Source organism: Gopherus flavomarginatus, chromosome 12 (genome assembly GCF_025201925.1).
Source record: "Gopherus flavomarginatus isolate rGopFla2 chromosome 12, rGopFla2.mat.asm, whole genome shotgun sequence".
In the NCBI taxonomy this organism is placed as follows: Eukaryota; Metazoa; Chordata; order Testudines; family Testudinidae; genus Gopherus; species Gopherus flavomarginatus.
In genome coordinates, this window is record NC_066628.1 from 36142280 (window position 1) to 36161717 (window position 19438).

Sequence of the window (19438 nt, forward strand, 5' to 3'; positions counted from 1 at the left end):
GAACCCAGAGAGAACAACCACCTAACACTAACAGCACACACACAAACTTCCCTCCCTAAGATTTGAAAGTATCCTGTCCCCTGATTGGTCCTCTGGTCAGGTGACAGCCAGGCTCACTGAACTTGTTAACCCTTTACAGGCAAAAGAGACATGAAGTACTCCTGTTCTATTAACCCTTAACTATCTGTTTATGACAGCCCCAATCACTGGACTTTCTCCACTACCTTCCCTGCAAGTTGCCCCACTGATCACAGCAGGGCTACTTGTTGGGTACATTTTACTCGGTGTGAGTAGGGATATCAGAACGTAGCTCAGAGCTGTCACAAATTCATGGATTCAAGAAATTACGCTTTTCCCTAGAAGAACTGAAATTTCAGAAAACAACTTTCCCACTGGTAAACTAGTGAGTATTGTAATTACTGGAAGAGGAAGCGCCTTCTAAATACTGTACTCAATCAAATATTACATAGAAAATTCACTCCTCCTCCAACATATTTCAGATTTCAAACTAATGAGAACAAAGAGCAGATTCCCAATGCCTGCAGCCATCTTGCACTTTAATTATTTCCTTTGGTTCTGCTGCTGATAAAGGTCGTGTACCTAAAACGGTTAAAAGGGAAGAAGGAAAAAAATGACACTTAGGACATCCTGTCCATTTTGTCCAGATGTAGCTCATGCAATACAAATTAGGGGGCGCGGAATCGAATCACTTACAAGGAATTTAATGAAATCGGTATTCAGGCATCTGTTTTGTATCAATCGTCATTGTGCATATGCAACAGTAAATGTTATATTTGTAATTATCTTGGATGAATCAGAAAACGATATTCCAGATACCAAGAGGTTTGAACTACAGAAAAAGATGCAACAGATAGAAAAAAATTCCCTATTCATCAGGATGTGTTATTTTTTTCTCTTCCGCCACTCTCTGCTTTTGTTTGTCCTTTATCAAAATGATAAATTAAACTTCTAAGTTAATTAACAACTACGGATGAACTGCTTTTTAAAAAAGTTTCTTGAGAGTCAAGTGAACTTTTATTTAATATGCCTTTCTTGAATTTAACACTAGTGTTTTCTTTCTGGATATAGATCAAAAGTTTCAATTTTGAATGCCCAGCTTTATTCACCCAGAAACAAGGACGGTCCAGTGCTTAGGGTACTAACTTGCAATTCAGGACACCTGACTTCAGTTCCTTGTCTTGTCATAGACTTCCTGTATGAGTCATGTAGGCCATGTCTACATAACATTAGCACAACTGTGGCACTGTAGTGTAGATGCGTCCTACACTGACGGAAGGGGTTTTCCCATTGATGTAGTTAATCCACCTTTCTGAGAGGCAGTAGCTAGGTCAACGGAAAAATTCTTCCATCCACTTAGCTGCATCTACAGTGGGGGTTAGGCTGATCTTTTTCTATCCTTCACTTTGCCGGAAGAGAAGTTCTGATTTCCTAGTCATGATACACACAGTGACGGTTCCTTTCTACCCACTTTGCCTCTTTCTCAGACACCATTTTTGCATTCAGAGCAAGTAATGCTTCCCAGGTACCTAACAGCAGCAGCCAAATGCAGGACATCTGTCATCTGCTCTGCGGTAGCACCCCCGGTTGGAGCTGCCTGCCTCGTCTCAAACATAAATGCCCCAAGCCTCTTATCACAAGCGTATTCCCACCCCACCAAGAACACAGGGAATTCTCTAGAGCTGTCAACCAGCCCTTAGCCAAGTCCCACCAGCTTCCCCACAGTAGGCAAAAGCTCTACAAGGCAAACTGATCTCTGGATTCAATGGATTTATACCAGACAGGAATCCAGCCCTACTAATCTACTAGATTCCCTGCAGGCTCTCTATTGGACGTCATGCACTTGGTTCTCCTCTCACTTAATCAGTGTTACACTGGTGTAAATTTGCCAATTTCTAGGGCAGGTCATCTTGATTTATATTGGTGTAAATGAGAGGAGAATCAGACCTTATATTCTTTGAGTGGGACACACATTTTAGGATAGATGGTTTTCATCCTAGATGCCACTATTCTCCTGGTTGCCACTCGCCTCTACCCCTTCTCCGAGTCTGGATTCCCCTCATTCAGCCCTGTACAGAGGTGGTCACTGCTGAGGGGACCAGAGCTCCTACTTAGCTGGGCAGCATGACAGCAGTGTTGAGAAGAGCAGATCCTCTGATATTACAGCTTGCCACAATGAGTGAGGCTCTAACCCTTGGGATCCTAGAGAGGATGGTGCCATTAGCACTCATACAGGCCAAAGTTCATCTGGTCCCACGGCCTATGAGGAGGAGAAATCTGCTAACGTGGGCACAGAGAAGATTAGAGCTGTCAATGGGAAGGACCTCTAGATATTGATATTGGAAATGATCCTTTCCTGTTGGCTCCATTTTTTACGCTGAGTGCTGTAACCTTTCTTATTGCCTGTGACAGCGCGGTCAGCGGAAGGAAGAGTGCTGGGGGGAGAGAAAGAACTTCAGAATAATACAGCCAGCAGGTATCCAGGCTTAGATACCAGGGCTCGGGGTGAAGTTAGTCTCTAAGGTGCCACAAGGATGCCTTGTTTTTGCTGATCCGGACTATTATGGCTACCACTCTGAAACCTGTCAAGGATAACAAAAGAAATCCTATTGCTATGGAGCGGGGATGTCTGTCCTTCTGCTGGGAGACATTCTAGGCTGAATCCTGGGAACTCGGGGAAAAGGGAAACATTAATAGTGATGCTTCCATGTATATATAACAATATAACAATAACCTAGCCTGCTGCTTCCCACCAGCCAGAGCCACCCTGGCCTAATGTGACTCAGAGATCTCGCTAATGCTCGGTTAGAAGGAGGCAGCCACGAGGCCTAGTTCCCAAGCTCTGGCACCTGCGTATTCCACTCCAAAGCCCTTTCTCAGGCCGTCTTTCCTGGACAGCTGTCAATGGACGGAGATTGTCTAAGAGAGGCGAGATAGTGAGACCTGGGGTTCGGAAAACTGATTTCCTCTGGCAGGGAGCAGACGCGTCAGGAGAAGCCGCTTCAAGCTTCTGCTGGGAAAGGTTAAAAAAGAATCCGAGGAGCTTGTTTGTGGCTCCCTCTCTGATTTTCAAACCAACACCTCCCCCCCCACCTTCCCTCCTCCCCCCTGCTGCTCACTCTTCACACATCGAAACCTATTTTGGGCCCGCTGATGAATCCCAGATGCCTGAGGGAAGCAACAGAAGCAATGTATGTTCCATTCGCTGCTGACTTGGCAGCCCCCCGGATCCTCCGGGAGCCAGTGGAGGGGGGTGGGACAGGACAATGAGGTGGCAAGCGAGAACCTGCTCTGTATTGCAATGGCCCACGGGCTGGCGCGCACAGAAGATGACCCCACCTGGACCTGGAGGTGGTGTGTGCATTGGCCTGGGGCGGTGCAGAGTGTGTGAGGGGGGAGAGGGGTTGCACCAGCCTGGAAGAAGGGAGGAGGCAGATGGCAGGAGGGAGGTGTTTGTTTGGAACTGTGGACAAAGAAGACATCGGGGGACAGCCCTGGGAGCTGAGTCTACCAGCTCCTGAGCAGCCTACGCTGGCTCCCAGCCAGTCTAATGTACAGACATAAGGAAGCAGAGAGAGCCCAGCTGCTCAAACCTTCGGATGTTCGGAGTGGAGAGGATGGACTGAATCCTGATCTCGCTCCCCCTGGTGTAAATCTGGAGCAATTTCACTGAAATCAATGGAGTTACAGTCTAATGGAGGTGTCCTGCGGCACGTGACAGCAGAATCTCACCTTTCATGCAGGGATTAAGTAACTCAGCAGAGATTTTTAGGATGTAGGTTCCTATACACAACCACTCTCTTTCTCCTCCCGCCCTGTGCTTCTGCCTCTGTTACCAAGCAGTGTGTCGGTTCACTAGCCTATCACAACAGAGCCTTCACCCCTCCTCGGCTTAGAGCGGGACCCCCTGTGCACACAGCAAGTGGACTCAGAGCTCAGCAAAAGCTTCCCTTTCGGTCGCAGTATTTCAGATGTGTGCCCGGGGGTTCTGCCCCAGGCAAACCGGCACCTGTTAGCAGCACAGAACAGAACTGCCCTTTCTATGAGGGGCTGGGGCAGCCTCCAGCAAGGGGGAGTGTGTGAGACTCTTAAATAACCACAGCAAAGACACACCAACTCCCCATCCCCAGCTCTTTTCCTATTGGGGAATGGAGAGGGAGTTGAGGTTTCAGCTCCACATGGCCAATTCAACCACAACTTCTTTCATTTCAGTTGTGATTAATTTGTCCCGTGGCTTTAATCCCATCAGATTTGAGGGTCTCCTGTACCCCTTTCCTGGGGTCAGAGAAGGAGGGTTGGCCCCGAGACCACTCCACTCTCCAACACAGGATGAAGAAGACATCGCTGTAAGGTGCAATAACCTAGGATCCACAAATTGGAGACCAACAGCCGTTGGAAGCCCCAGGGCTCAGCACCACCCCCAGCAGGAATGTTCTGAGCACTGATTTGATTTCTCATTATGAACCCCAGCTGGATTCTCTGGGCCAAGTGCTGCCCTTGGTTCCCCCTGTGAAAACTCAGGGGAATCACGGGGGTGGCCAACGGCAGAACTATTCAATTTGTGTGGACGTGCAGGGGCAAGTGCTCCTTGGTCTTTTTGCTGATACAGACTAACATGGCTACCACTCTTGAAACCTGTCTGCCGGGGCCTCTGTGCAGATGGGAGAAGGGCTTTTCAAATATCAGATTGCAAGCTGTGTGAGGCAGGACAAATCTTTCATGCTGTGTGCAGCCAGTACCCAGCACAAAGGGGCCATTAACCACAGCAATAATAATGACGATCACAAATTCAGCCTCCCACCTCACCCCTGACACCTCTACTAGGCAGGTGAGTATTTACTGACAGGCCCGTTATAGTTGGGAAAGCTCCCAGAACATGGTTTGCAGATGGGCCATGCACCACTGCCCCCACTGAATTACTGGGAGATGCAGATGCTCAGGACTAACGAAACCGCACACCACTGCAAGCCATGAGGTCACACAGTGAGTATGTGGCACAACTGGGAATAGATCCAAGCTCTCTTGCCTCACTGGCTTGGCTCTAACCCCCTGGCCAGGGGCTCTCAGTCTTTCCAGACTACTGTACCCCTTTCAGGAGTCTGATTTGTGTTGCGTACACCCAAGTTTCACCTCACCTCACTTAAAAACGACTTGCTTATAAAATCAGACATAAAAATACAAAAGTGTCACAGCCCACTATAACTGATAAATTGCGCACTTTCTCATTTTTACCATGTAATTATAAAATAAATCAATTGGAATATAAATATTGTACTTACATTTCAGTGTATAGTCTATAGAGCAGTAAAAACAAGTCATTGTCTGTATGGAATTTTAGTTTGTACTGACTTCGCTAGTGCTTTTTATGTACCTGTTGTAAAACTAGGCAAATATCTAGATGAGTTGATATACTCCCTGGAAGACCTTTGCATACCCGCAGGGGTATGTGCACCCCCGGTTGAGAACCATTGCCTTAGGCCCCTTCACCTCTCACTGAAATTCACATGGCTTCTCTCTCTTTCCCTCTCCTTCTCTCCCAACTGCACTGTGCAGGTTTTTTGTCAAATTCCCATCTGCCAAGCAGTACTTCAGTCAGTTCAAGCACATGGAGGACCCCCTGGAGATGGAGAGGACCCCACAGCTGCGCAAGCATGCCCGACGGGTCATGGGTGCTGTTAATACCGTAGTGGAGAACATCAATGACTCCGAAAAGGTCTCATCTGTTCTGGCTCTGGTGGGCAAGGCCCACGCCCTCAAGCACAAAGTGGAGCCCGTCTACTTCAAGGTAAAGGACCAGAACGAAAGTCTCTGTGACGCTGGAGGGAAAGGGCGGGAGGCGATAAGGCCCACACTGATAGATGGGTGCTGGCAAGAGACAGTGGGGATACACTGGTTTATTCTAGCCCCCAGGATCCTGGCCAGTCCTATGGATTTTTACATCAGGAGTAGTCAGTTTCCTGGGTATCCTGAAGGGGGTGCTGTACCAGATAGGCTCTGCTGGCACTGACAAGAGAGGCTGGAGTCGGTGCTACAAGTCAGCAAGTTCCCTCACCACTCACCTCCTCTCCTTACTCGCTCAGCTGGGCGTTTTCTCTCGCTCTCCTTAGCAGCCAAGGGGCAGGTGGCACTGACAGGCAGCAAGAGAGCGAGGGAAGGGATGAGGACTTCACAGGCTGCAGCCCAGAAGCATCTCCATGCCCAAGAAGCTGTGTAGTAAGGCAGGTGCTTGCCAACAGTAGGGGCCTATTTTGGTGCTTCTGCGGGGGTGGGGGAGAGGGCTGTTACGGTGCGAGGGAGTGTGTCAAATGAGTGGAAGGGGCAATGGGGCTGCAAGCCAATGAGACGAAGAAGAGATAAAAAAGCTGAGATCCTGGTTTGAGGGTTATCTCCTGTGCTGGGTGTTGACCTGCCTTGGGATGGAAATGGCCAATGGGCTAGCAAACGGGGCAATCAGCTCTGAGCACCTCCACGTCCTTTCCTGAAATGCAGCTCACAGGCAACGGGCACGCTCCTGCCATGATGGGGGGGAATTGCTTTCCAGCTTCCCCCAGGGGCCACCAGCACCTACGTGCCACATGGAGCCAACACACAGTACTGCTCTCACAGGATGGTGGTGGTTTTAAAGATGAACCTCAGGGGGGAAAACCCCACCTCTGAGTCCGTGAGGTCGAATTGAAATGGGCTGTAGCCTACAGCCCTGGGAGACTCGCCGCCATGAGCCGCCTCCCCCTGGCCACGGGCATCAGACCCCATCAGTGGATCAGAGGTTGGGTTTTCATCGTGAAACTAGGAGGGGCAGATTGTGAGACAAGGGCCTAGCTCTGGACCAGGCCACCTTACAGCTGTTTTATTGGCCATGGCAATGGGGTACCAAGCTGTCCCAGCCCACAGAAACCTGCCTTTCCCCCCACAAGGAAGATGCAGGGAACTGCTTTTCCCAGAGCTTCTGGTGGAGGTAAAGGGTTTCATCCCCCTACCAATAGCTAGCCCTCCACTGGGGGAATGGGATAAAGACCCTGGAAAGTAGGGAAAAGCCCCTCTGCCCCCGCACAGCCAAGCATGTCAGAGAGCAGCACTGCAGAGCAAAGCAGAAGAGAAACTTGGGGCAGGTGACTCCTACCTCTAGGACACTATGTGCGTGGGCAGCGAGCCAGCGTTCTCCTCTGCCACATCTAGAGAAGCAGAAAGGAGAGGAAGTTGCTGAGCGGCTAGAGAGGGGACCTGTCCAGAGCTCAGCAGCTGTGCCATTAGAGCAGAGGCATGGGAGGCAGGATGCCAGGATTCTGTCCCTCAATGACCTGTGGCGCTCAGGCAAGACACTTAGGCCAAACTTTCCAAAAGTGGCCCCTCCTTCTGGGCACCTGTGAGCGGGCAGCACGAGATACCTGGGGCCTCAGTACTGATTTTCAGTAGCACTGGCTCAGGAAGACAGTGGGAACTGTGGGCGACTAACACCTCCGAAAAGCAGACACTACAGGACAGATTTCAAAGTGCCCAGTACCCAGCAACTCCCACTGTGATGCTTGTGACCTGATTTTCCAACCAGCTCAATACCTACCAGGCAGAACTCTGGAAAAAATCAGCCCTTGTGTGTCTCTAGTCGGGAACCCAAAAAGTGGGGCCCCTAAAATGAGCTGGCTCAAGATAACATAGCTCTCAACCTGCCTGGGGTTCAGTTTCCCCCTCGGCATGGCTTTACATCTCCTGGAGCCTAATGAGTGTCTGTCAATCTCTCAGAGCAATGGCTGGGGGTGGTGCAAAGCAGGGTAAAGTATCCCTATGGACCGGCTCAGCAAGATGGCAGAAGCCCCCCGAACTCAGCAGCAGGGTTGCTTTGGAAAAGGGGCTGCCCCAGTGGCCCCTGACCACCTCCCCTCTCCCTTTGTTTCCTGGAGAATATAGCAACCTTTTCCTGTCTCCCTCTCCCCTCAGTTCTTCACTGGCGTCATGCTGGAGGTCATCGCCGAAGAATATGCCAATGACTTCACCCCAGAAGTGCAGAGAGCTTGGACCAAGGTGAAGAGCCTCATCTACACCCACGTGACTGCCACGTACAAGGAGGTGGGCTGGGTGCAGTATCCAAACTCCACCATGTGAGCGGACACAGGGGCAGGGGAGGGGCAGGGAGGGACGGGCATCAAGACTTCACTATGGTCTCCCCTCCAGAGCCTCACTGAGCTCAGCAGCCTGGTAGGGTTAGCTCTGTAACAGCAGAGTACAAATTTTATCTCCCTGTGGAAAAAAACGAAGGTGGGGAGTTGCAGGGGGTGGGAATGGGATATCATTTTGCTTGGTGGCCCCGTCTTGTTCCAGAGGCCAGTAAATTAATCGACCTCCCCAAACCTAGAGCCTGGCTTTGATTTGATCCTTGAGAACTGCATTGGCTCAAATTCTGCAGTGAGCCAGAAACAGACAGCCCAAATTTACTGAAGAATTAAAAGCCCATCCTAACCCCCTACAGTCTGCAGTGCCCCCAGCCATCATGGGCTCCATACGTGTGGGGTTTGTGATTTATCAGGGTCATGTCCTGCTCTCCTGTCTGGTTTGCAAAGGAAACACATAACTGTTGCATTTTTAAAAGAAAAAGAACCCAGCTGGTAAGAATCCAGCCCAGAATTAGTGTGGGATGCAGAGAACCTCCCACTAAACTATAAATCCCTGGTACAGGAGCAGCCCAACCAGTCGCCCATCCTCACCCCATCCTGAGGCAAGAGTATTTCACTGGCACAGAAATCCTTCTCCATGGCCGTCTGTTGCCTGTAGTCCTGGAGGCTCGGCCCACCTGCAAGGTGTGCTGCTGCATTTTCAGAAGCAGTTCCAGCACCACAGAGCATGTCATGCGATGCCATTTATAGGGCTTGTAGCACGGCCTTGTGGGTAGAGAATACAACTCCTGCGGCAAGGGGGAGGGGAGGAGATTAGCCCAGGATCTGGGCCCTGCACTCAGAGAAGTGGCAGCTGCAAGACAATGGGCAGTAGGCCGCGGATTGCTGCTGGCCAGGGAAATGCAGGCTCCAGAGAAAAGGAGAGGCACTGAGGAATCAGGCGTCTCCCTTTAACTCCCTCAGTCACGTCACAGGACAGGGACAGGTGGGAAGCCGGGACAGGCATCTGAATTGACTCAGCCAGCAGGTGCTCCTCACAGTGGGCATGGCCCAGGGAGCTCGCAATTAGCGTGTGTGTGTCTGACGGAAGAATGGGAGGTTTAGTGCACCCAAGCCCCGGCTACTCTTAGCACCCTCTGGCTGGAGGAGGAGGAATTATGCAATGAGCAGGAAAGGGGTGGAAAGATGAACTGAACATATTAAGGGTCAATTCCTGAGTGTGATGAAAAGTCTCTACTCACTGGAAAAAAAGCTTTGTTTCTCACAGCATACATTTGCCCTCAGAGTGAAACTGGGTTCCTCCATATAAAGTGCCTGATAAAAATCACTGCATGTAAGACACTGATTCCATCCCCGTCAGTATCATGAGCACCTGATAAATCCCAATGTTAATTTATAACAAATGACTCTCTCCAGCATCCCCCTCTGGGAGAGATGCACAGTTTAGCACAGCGGTTCTCAAACTTTAGCAACCTGAGGACCCTCATTTTGATTTTAAAATTATCATGGACCCTCAAGCTCCCCACTCAGCCCTAGGCCCTGTCCCCACTCCACCCCTGCCCCCAAGACCTCCCCACCCCACCTCTTCCTGCCTCAACCCTGCCCCTCCTCTTCCCCACCTATTTCTGTCCCCTCCCCCATGTGCGCGCCATCCCCACTCCTCCCCCTCCCTCCCAGAGCCTCCTGCACACCGCTGAACAGCTGTTCTACAGCGTGCAGGAGGCACTGGGAGGGAGGGGGAGGAGTTGATCTGGCGATGAATCATGGAACCCCTGGAGTATCCTCACGGACCCCCAGGGCTCCAGCGACCCCAGCTTGAGAAACTCTGGTCTAGCAGCAGGAGCTCCTTCTGCAGCCTTCGGCAAGTCCCTTACCTTCTCTGCCTCAGTTTCCCCATTTGTCAAAAGGGATAGTAGTATCCCCCACCCCAATGCACAGGGGGTGTTGCAGGGATTAATCAGTGCATGTCTGCAAAGCGCTCTGGAAATGAAAAGCCAAGCTGCTCAAATAACTCCACAGAAGCTTGGCATGTTTTTCATCCAATAATTATTTACAAGTAGACTTCTCCATGATACATCCAGCTCGAGTGGTAAGTGCTACTGCTCAAAGCAAGGAGCATGGCTCTTTTTCTCAGAGGCTCCCACCTGCAGTGGGCTACCCACAAACCTCAGATGTAGTCTCCACCTGGGAAGAGACCTGCTCTTATTCTGCTCGGCATGCGTGTCTCCAGTTATATTCCTCCCAGATGTTTTCCGAGGAGCCGTCAATGGTCAGTTCCTTGGGGGTGGGGCTGGGACTCTCCTCTGCTCATGCACACAAGAGGACCAAAAGCATGGGGTTGAGCTAAGTGTGCTGTTTGTAGCTTGAGTGTCCCTCCTACCACCCCCGCAGTAGCTGCCTCTTTCCAGCCGGTCCTAAGACAGTGGCTGTTCTCACTAGGGCAACTCTGTCATATGGTCTGTGCTGGCAGCGAGCCCAGGAGCTTTCACCATGGGCTAAATCAATAGTTACAGCAGGGATGGATTTGGCCCCATGCAGCCTCTATACCAGGGGACTGCACTGAGCCAGTTTGGAGCCAAAGGACAGTTTTCAGTAGTAACTAAAGTGATGTCACTTCCCCAAAACTGCACCAGCTTGTGGATTAACTTTCCTCTCTCCTCCTTTCACCTCCTCTCATTTTGTCACTCCTCCAGCTCCTCCATTTGCCCCCTCCCTCTGCCTCTTTCTCCCTCTCCTCTCCTTGTATGACTTACAGGATAAGAAACATAGTTGAGCCAATAAGAGATATTACCTCACCCACCTTGTCTCTCTAATATCCTGGGCCTGATATGGCTACAATAACAATACCACATATAAAGTACCACAGAGTCTGCTACCACCTGGGACTTTCCTTGAAAATGCCCTACCAGTTACGCGGTGCTCACCAAGCACCATACCTTGTACTGCCTTTGTAAATAGCCTGCTGCTACCTAGTACTTCTATTGTAACTACCCTGCCCTTGGATGGTACTTACTCCATAAATATTCTGCCTTGTTTGTCCCGTGCAGACCAGCTAGTAGACAAGCGAGTCAGATAGCAAGAGTCCTATTTAGATTGGAAGCTCTTTGGGGCAGGGACTGCGTCTTCTCCTGTGTCCTGTACAGGACTGAGTACTGTTGAGGCTTACTTCACAATGTGGAGTAATAAAGAGCTGCTCATGCATGGTATAGGCCGTGAAACTAAATGAAGACTTTGGCCAAACAGGCATTTATCTTCCTCTCACCGTTTTCCACTGACAAAGAACAGAATAATTCTGCTGTGAGTTAAATCCTTCCCCGTGCGCATCGGCGGTGGCTGGGTCCCTCTCTGCGATAGTGGGTGGTTGAGCACAAGTCTCTTCGCCTCTCACAGGGAGGAGCAGGGTGGAAAGGAGCAAGATGTTTTGTATGTGGGTCCTTGTTTATTGCGTTTCTCTGTAACTTTTGGAATTCCTTGGGAGACAGAGGGCTGGGGGGGCAGGGAGGGGTGTCACATATGGAGGAAGCATATGGCCACACTTTCCTATCGCGCACAGTTCTCTGAACTGCTCGGCTGGACTTGGGTCCTTCACAGTTCTGAGCCCTCTAGCCCCAATCCAGCAAAGCACTTGAGCACCTGATTCACTTTAAGCACGAGTGGGCCTGATCCAGACGTCAGCGGACTTGGAGCGCTCAGCATCTTGCAGGATCGAGCCCTCGGTGCCGCTCTTCTTTCTCAGCATCCCGCAGCTATGAAATGGCAATGTTCCAATAAGATTGACACCTGAGCTGATCAGCCACTAAATCCTTCTCAGGCTCTGGGGCAGGGCCTGGCCCTCTGTTCCTGTCTTCTCGTCCTCTAACAAACACCACCATGTTGTTTATTTGTGTTACTCCCAATCACCACCACCCTGTAACAGTCCTGTGCAGCAGCTCTGCTGGCAGTGACATTCAAACCCCATCACCTTCTGCCAGAAGCAAGCGATCTCTCCACGCAGAGCACTCCCTTTACCCTGGGCCTACCAGCCTTTCCCACTCTTTCTCATCCCCCCTTTGCCATTCCTCCCCACGTACCTTTCTACTCTTCCGGCTAATGGGTTAATTAGCTCTTTAGCGCCCTGTGGCTCAGACTGATCTAGTAACTAGCCCCAGCTTCCCTGAACCAGGCCCTTCTCTGGGGAAACTAACTGGGCGTACAGTGACCAGAGTGCTGGTTTAGCTGCTGGCTCTCAGCACTGTCAGACCTGCGTGATCCCAGTGCCGTAAAGTTCTAGGTGCTATGGCTTGGATTTAGTCACAGGTTATGCTGAGAGTTGGTAGCAGCCTATAGAGATCTCCTGGGACTGACACATCAAACCCATGGCTCCACTTGCTAAATGTTTCCCCCTGGCGTTTCGAGCCAGTGTTTTCATCACGTTCAATTTCTGAAGAGTGCAAGTGAAAATTGTGGGGAATAGAAAGAGGGTCTCTGCAGATTTTTAGAGTTACCCCAACCCAAGTTCATTTCCTTTCCTTGTCTAAGGGAGAGGGGGAATTTCTTATACATGGGGAGAATGGTAGCAAAAAATTCTAATTCCAGTTTTTGAGAATTACCACTAAAAAAACATTCTCTTATTGCCCACAGACAGGCCTCTTTCAGCCTTCTCTCTCACTCACGAAGAACCTGCACTCTCTCCTTGTGCCAACCTGAGACTAACCCAGAGTCCTTTAAAATGTATATAAATGTAGTGCTGGTGGAAGGTATTGGGCAGACAGTCCTGGAGACTGAAGTCCTCTGCTGTATTTATGTATTGCAAAAGGACAGCATAGGCAGTGACAATGCAAACTTTCCTGCACTGTGCTACCAGTGCACTGCCTCAACCTTGACTTGGAGGGACCTTCTTGAGCAGATAGGCCAGTTCAGTCTCCATCCACTTTCAGGACCTAGTCTCTCTGCTGAGAACATCAGTTTAAGAGTTTAAGGCAAGAAGAGAGCATTAGATCATCTAGTCCAACCTCCTGTATATCACAGACCATTACATTTCCCACAGTTATGCCTGGACTGAACCCAATAACTTCTCTCAGAAAGGCAGCCAGTGTTAATCTGAAAACATCAGGAGCTGGTGAATCCCCCACTCCTCTTGGGAGCCAAGATGGCTCAGGGTATTCTAGGGCATGGAGCCCTTTACCTCAAAGTCAATGGTTGAAATCCTCACCAGCTTGGTGGAGACAGAGAGAATTTTTTAAAGGCACAAAGCACATTTCAGTGCCCAATCCTCATTAAAAGTCAGTGGGAACCAGGCACTTATTTCCTATTGTCAACTTTGAAAATCTCCCCCAGAATTATTATCCTCTGATTGTTAGACAATGGCCTCTGTGGAATAGCTCAGTCTCAGCCCAGACTCTAGCAGATAGGTGTCCACGATGTCACTATAACCACCACTGGTCTATCTTACCCCCACTGGCAGAAGAGAAACTTGGGAGCAGGGGTCTGAGCCTGCTTAGGATCTGCGCTGCTCGCCGTGCCGTGCACAGGGGAGAGAGAACAGCTTTCTAGCTTCAGACATGACATGACTTAAGGGCAGCGAGAGGCCAATATTTTATATATATATAAAAAAATCCAAGCAGTTTGAAGAGAATTGAGCAGAATGAGAGAGTTTGTTCCAAGACTGAATGAGAGGCAAGCCTGTGATAAATACATTAACTCTCCCCGGGAATGATTTTTCCCCTGGTGGCAAGCAGCCAGACATTCCTGACTTCACTCACTAGCAGCCAGATTGATTTATTCTTTGAAATAGCTCGAAGGATTTTTTTTCAGTGCATGAAATGCTCTGGCCTCTATTGGCTGCCCTGGGGCCAGGTTAGGTCATATCTTTAGATACAGTGCCGCAACTGGACCGATACGGCTGCACTGCTGCAGCATATCTGGTGAAGATGCTCTGGGCTGATGGGAGAGTGCTTTCTTGTCGGCATAAAAAAACCCACCTCCGCGAATGGCATAAGCTATGTCGGTGGGAGAAACTCTCCCACCAACATAGCACTGCGCACACGAACGCTTGTGTTGGTGTCACGTATGTCGCTCGGGGGGTGGAACATTCACACCACTGAGCAACACAAGTTTTGCCAACATAGGTGCAGTGTAGACACAGCCTTAGTAAGACGCCCAAAAAGCAACACGCGCACATTGCAGTCTTCCCAACCAAACACAGTATCAGCAGCCTCTGCGTTTGCACAACTCAGGAGACCTTGAGTGTAAAAGGGGCAGGGCTGTGAATGAGTCTCTTCACAGGGTTTTCATTAGGCACTTTCATGGGCATCCCTGCCTCTCTTGGCACTAATGGGGGTAAAGATTTTCAATAGGATTCTCTACCTTGTTCACTATCCAGATGTGGGGCCCATTCAAGGTCACCCCACTCTGAGCCTACCAGATAGGAAATGGATCCTGCCACGGGCTGAGTGCCTTGCCACTGAATTCTATTAAACAGAGCTGGCTGCTTTCTCCTTCCATTCTTTTCACCTACAATCATCTTTTTCCCTCCCTGCTGCCTAAGACACTGAGAACCCCACAAGACTCCTAGGATTGTCCAGGAAAGGAATGTGAGCTGACACAACGTCCAGACGCAGAGAGACCAGCCCCTGGGCCGTGGCCCAGTTAAAACAAGATAGAAATGGAAACGTTATGAAAAAGTGTCTTTACCCCCCCTCCACCTTTTTTGACCGCTGGATTTTAGCCAGAGTTTGGGCTTATATAGACCACAGACCATTGCATCAGCCCCAGACTGGACTCTGCAGACTGGTGTGAACTAGCATTTGTGACACATTATAAATCACCTGGCCTCTTTACCCAGTCATTTCTGTAGCACCCAATCATCCCCACTCTCCTGGATTAGCCTCATTTTGCCACATATGGCTCTGCTCGCTGGCTGCAGCACCAATAGGGAACACCCAGAACAGGGCTCCTCAGACCTTTCAGGAAAGGTAGAGATTTAACAACCAGGAACGCAGAATACAGAGTCGTCCAGGAAAGGAACAAAGGCTACTTTTACAATCAAATAGCTAGAAGGCCACCAAATCTGATCCATCCCAGAGCGTTGGGGAAGTTAGAGCCGGATCTCAAACAATACTGGACCATGTCAGGTCATTAGGTCGGAAGCCCCAGGCGTGAGATGCTCTGGATTAATATCCCCTCTGGAGCTGAACTTTGTGACTCAAACCCATGCTTAGAATGAACACGGCCCCATGAGTCATTTCGCTTGGTGCCTCTCTCATGGACAGCGCAAAGCTGCAACCACTCTGCTTTGCAGCTCTTTCCTCCACAGCACACAGGCAGAACAGATACATGAAGAGATACCCTTCCAGACAGTATGTGTCTAACCATTAATGACCCTAGCAGAGGGTATTTCCTGGGGATAAATGACCAGTTGGATAGAAATGACCATCTGACCTGCCTACCCTTCTTTCCAGGTACTTGTCTGATCTCTGTCACTGGAGTATCTGAACCCCAGATGGTCATAAATCCCCAGTGCTGAGGCTGTTATAAGATGAAAGGGATTTAAACAAACAAAAAAAAAGCCCACGGAACATGGACTTATAATTAGACACAATGCAGGGTTGCTTGGAATGGAATGGGCTTGTTTTAAAGAATCAGTACCTTGTATGTACAGCCAATCAGATTGTGCACAAACATCTCAACAGCTAACATCCGAATGCCTATTCAGCTACTAGCCACTTGTATGAACTTCAGGCAGGGCCGGCGCTTCCATTTAGGCAACCTAGGCGGTTGCCTAGGCCACCAGGACTTGGGGGGGCGGCATTTTGCCGCCCTTGGTGGTAATTCGGCAGCGGGGGATCCTTCCGCGCTCCGGGTCTTCGGCGGCAATTCTGCGGCGGGTCCTTCACTCACTCCAGGACCAGCTGCTGAAGTGCCCCGAAGACTGGGAGCATGGAAGGCACCCCTCCTGCCGCCGAATTGCCATCGATCGGGAGCGCGGAAGGACCCCCGCCTAGGGCGCCAAAAATCCTGGCGCCGCTCCTGACTTCAGGGACATGTTCCACCTGTCAGCTAAGTTTGTAGCCGGGTCATTTCATAGCTAGGCCCATATTAATTACAAATGGGAAAAGAGTTGTTAATTCATTGAGGTTATTCCCCGGCAAGGACAAGGATAGGCATCTAACAGAGGGGATTTCAGATGTCTTCTACCTAGCCTTCAGGAGCGTAGTGTGGGTTAATTCATTAATTTTTGCAAAGCCCTTTGCAATCCTTGCCTGGAAGGTATTCGAGAAGCTGAATCCGCTATCAATTACTTCATGTTATCCAAGTGCTGTGTAGACAGTGGACCAGTTCCTCAGGTGGTGTAAATCAGCATAGCTTCACATACTTCTATGGGGCAATGCTGATTTACAGCTGGCCCATTATGTGCTAGGCATTGTTACAGCCTGTGAGTAAGGTGAGTGAGCAAATATGCATTCTCAATCATTGTCTCTATGAGGGAATTACTTTCCCCCATCAGACCTTTTCTCTCCATAAGACATAATGGACCAAATTCCCCCTTGGTGTAATTGGGTGCAACTCCACTGACTTTAATACAGTCAGGGTCACTTACTCCAAGCCTAGATTTGGGGCTAGGACTTTGGTCCTGATGCAACTGCCAGTGAAATCAACAGAAAGCCTAGTCAGTGGGAGTGAGATTAGCTATGAAAGGCCTGGAGGATTGTGAGTGTGGAGGTTTTTTAATTCATTGCAAAAGTCTGGTATGGGAGACAGACACAGGCCACAAGCTTCAAGCGCCCACTCAGGCTGGGGGCCTCGGTTTCTTGGTGCCCAACGGGAGACACTCAGGGCTGATTTTCAAAAGTGCTGAGCACCTTCAACTCCAGCTGAAGTCAAGTTAGGCCTTAGTGTGTTTCGAGCTCCCCCCCGCCCCCAAGGAAACTGCGGCACCCAGAATTAGTGGACACGCAAAAATGTTGGTATTTTGTGTCCCAAGCGGATTGGCTGTAGAATTTTGGAACTCAGAGCAGCAATCACACTGGAAAGACACAACACAACTTAGTGTATTTTTAAGATATATTTTTCTAAATACCATCCAGCTGTGCACAGCTGCTGTCCCTGAAGGATCCACCCAATAAGCCAAATCGCAGGCCAGTCAAATACACGCAAACAAAAACATGTTTATTTTTACCAGCTCTGTAGGAAGTAGAATGAGTGAGGCCGTGCCAGAGAATAGACACAGATAAAGTCAACACCCCCTCTCCTCCCCCGAAACAGAACAGGGCTTGCTTAGATCAGGAAAATCTCGGCAGAGAAGAGAGAAAACCAAGTTGAACATTGGAAGGGAAATAATTCCTGAACAAGACAGGAATGAGAAATGCTGTGACGGAGAGCAGAAGGGAAGAACTGGTCTTGGCTCTGAGCATGGTTTTCTCTTGCATGCACAAACATACACACACACACAGCTGCTGCATGTTCCACACAGCTCTGTTTCATATCCCAAATGGTCTCCTCTCACAACCATCCAAAATTTTGAAATGGAGATTCTCGGAAACTGGACTTCATTTATCTCTGGCTCCATCTTCCCCTGCCCAATGGCTGTGCAGTACATTGCCTCCTGGCTTGTCTACAAGCCGCCTCTTACAGAGGCATGTTCCAAAGCAAATGTCCACTGAATATACTTTGGTTTGAATTAATGATGAAGTTGCCTAAGCCCACATAGACCCGGATTCTGCTACCCCTACTTATGACAAAGACTATGTCACTCAGATTAGTCCATAGAAATCCAGGAGGCTACTTGTCCAGTAAGGTAATATTCATTGTAAGGGTAGCCAATTCGGGATCTTACGGCCTGCTCCAAACCCCACAGAAGTCAACAGAAAGGATCCTATTGAACTTGGCGTCAGGTCTACTTTGCATTCCTCTGCTGTCCCCCATCTGAGTCTTCCTGTCCCTTCACAGCAGGGCCATATCTACCAGACCCAGGACACTACCTGTTCTTCTGGTATACCAGGTCTCTGGAATCCTTCCCCTCCCCTCAAAGCCTCACCACTACCCTCTCTGCTCCACTAATATTGCTTCACTAAATGCTCTTTAGTTCAACTTTAAAACTGCTCCGACAAACTGTACCGGGAAGCAGATGCCTGGAAAGGATTACAGGATCCCTGCCTTGGCTGAGCATATAGGGAAGAAGCAGCAGAGCCCCAGAGGGGAAGGGCATGTGCACTTTTCCCTTGGCTGGGGGAGGTAGGGAACCTTTAACCCTTTCCAGGTGGCTCCCTCACTTTCTCACAATGGCCAAGGGTAAAAGAAAGAAAAACACAGGGTATCAAGCACGTGCCCGGCACATCGTTCACATTACATTTTGGGTTATACCCCGTGTGTCCAATTGTCATATCTATCCATTTCTGGTTCAGTGGTGGGCTGTTCCGTAGTGCAATGCCGTCTCAGCTGTCCCTTACATCTCAGTGATACAGTTTTCTGTCCCACTTTTCAGTGGAAAGGCTTCGATAATTCTTTGAAGAACAGTTTTCCTCATCTCCCTTCCTATTTAGTCTCATCTCTCCTCTCACGTCGGTTGCACAGCCGTTACTCCCTGTGCTTGCACTTCTGCCTTGGGCCTTCCGGTTCCCACCTCTAGCACAGCCTGGGTTCTGTATTTGGTAAGAGCCTACCACAGTTTGGCATGTTTTGCTGCAGGGGGATAGTCTTTCAGAATGAAGGCTCTGTACAGGGGGTGCAGCAGTATAGGCGGTTACTCTTTTTAACCCGTTCTCCCCAGGGGCTCCCGCTCCTGTGGAGTGGTTTGAGATTTGGGGCTGGTGGTTTAGACACTGTTCTAGGGTGGATGAGGTTCAGGCTTCTCTGAACTGACTTTGGCACATTGGAAGTTTTTTCTTAGGACTCTGCCGTGCATGTAACCTTGACTCCGTGGAGTGAGCATGCCCTGACTAACAAAACCCAGCACATGAGTGACACTGGTAGAGAGAGTGGCTGGGCAGTCTAACCCTCAGGTTTGAAACAGCTCCCCTGCCTTGAAGAGAACTCCCCACCATGTGCACTGCTCAAGGTACACACACCAGCCACCTGTTCCGGGGGGGCTGTGTCCGTGATGGCCCTGTATATCCTAGCTCAATATAGGCAGTTCATGCTCCTTTTATCATCTCAAAACTGCCTCTGCCCCTCCTGCTGCACTGTACAAGCCCTGGCAATGGCCTTCAGTTCTTCTCCTTCATGAATCAGTGTTGTTACCAGAAAACTGAGCCGCCAGCCTCATCCCTCATTCCGTGGTTATTGAAGAAAGAAGCTAGAGGAGTAGAGAATCCTTAACAGGGATGGGTTCTGCTGGG

At 49.7% G+C, this 19438-nt stretch overlaps 1 protein-coding gene across 1 annotated transcript in view; it reads left to right on the plus strand.

Moving 5' to 3' along the window:
- Positions 1-10306, plus strand: part of CYGB (cytoglobin) — a 28498-nt gene extending 18192 nt beyond the window's left edge. The window contains exons 2-3 of the mRNA XM_050919469.1: positions 5572-5803; positions 7951-10306. Of these exons, the coding sequence (XP_050775426.1) occupies positions 5572-5803; positions 7951-8115 (397 nt within the window). The 3' untranslated portion in view covers positions 8116-10306. The remainder of the gene's footprint in view (positions 1-5571; positions 5804-7950) is intronic.
- Positions 10307-19438: the final 9132 nt, after the last annotated feature.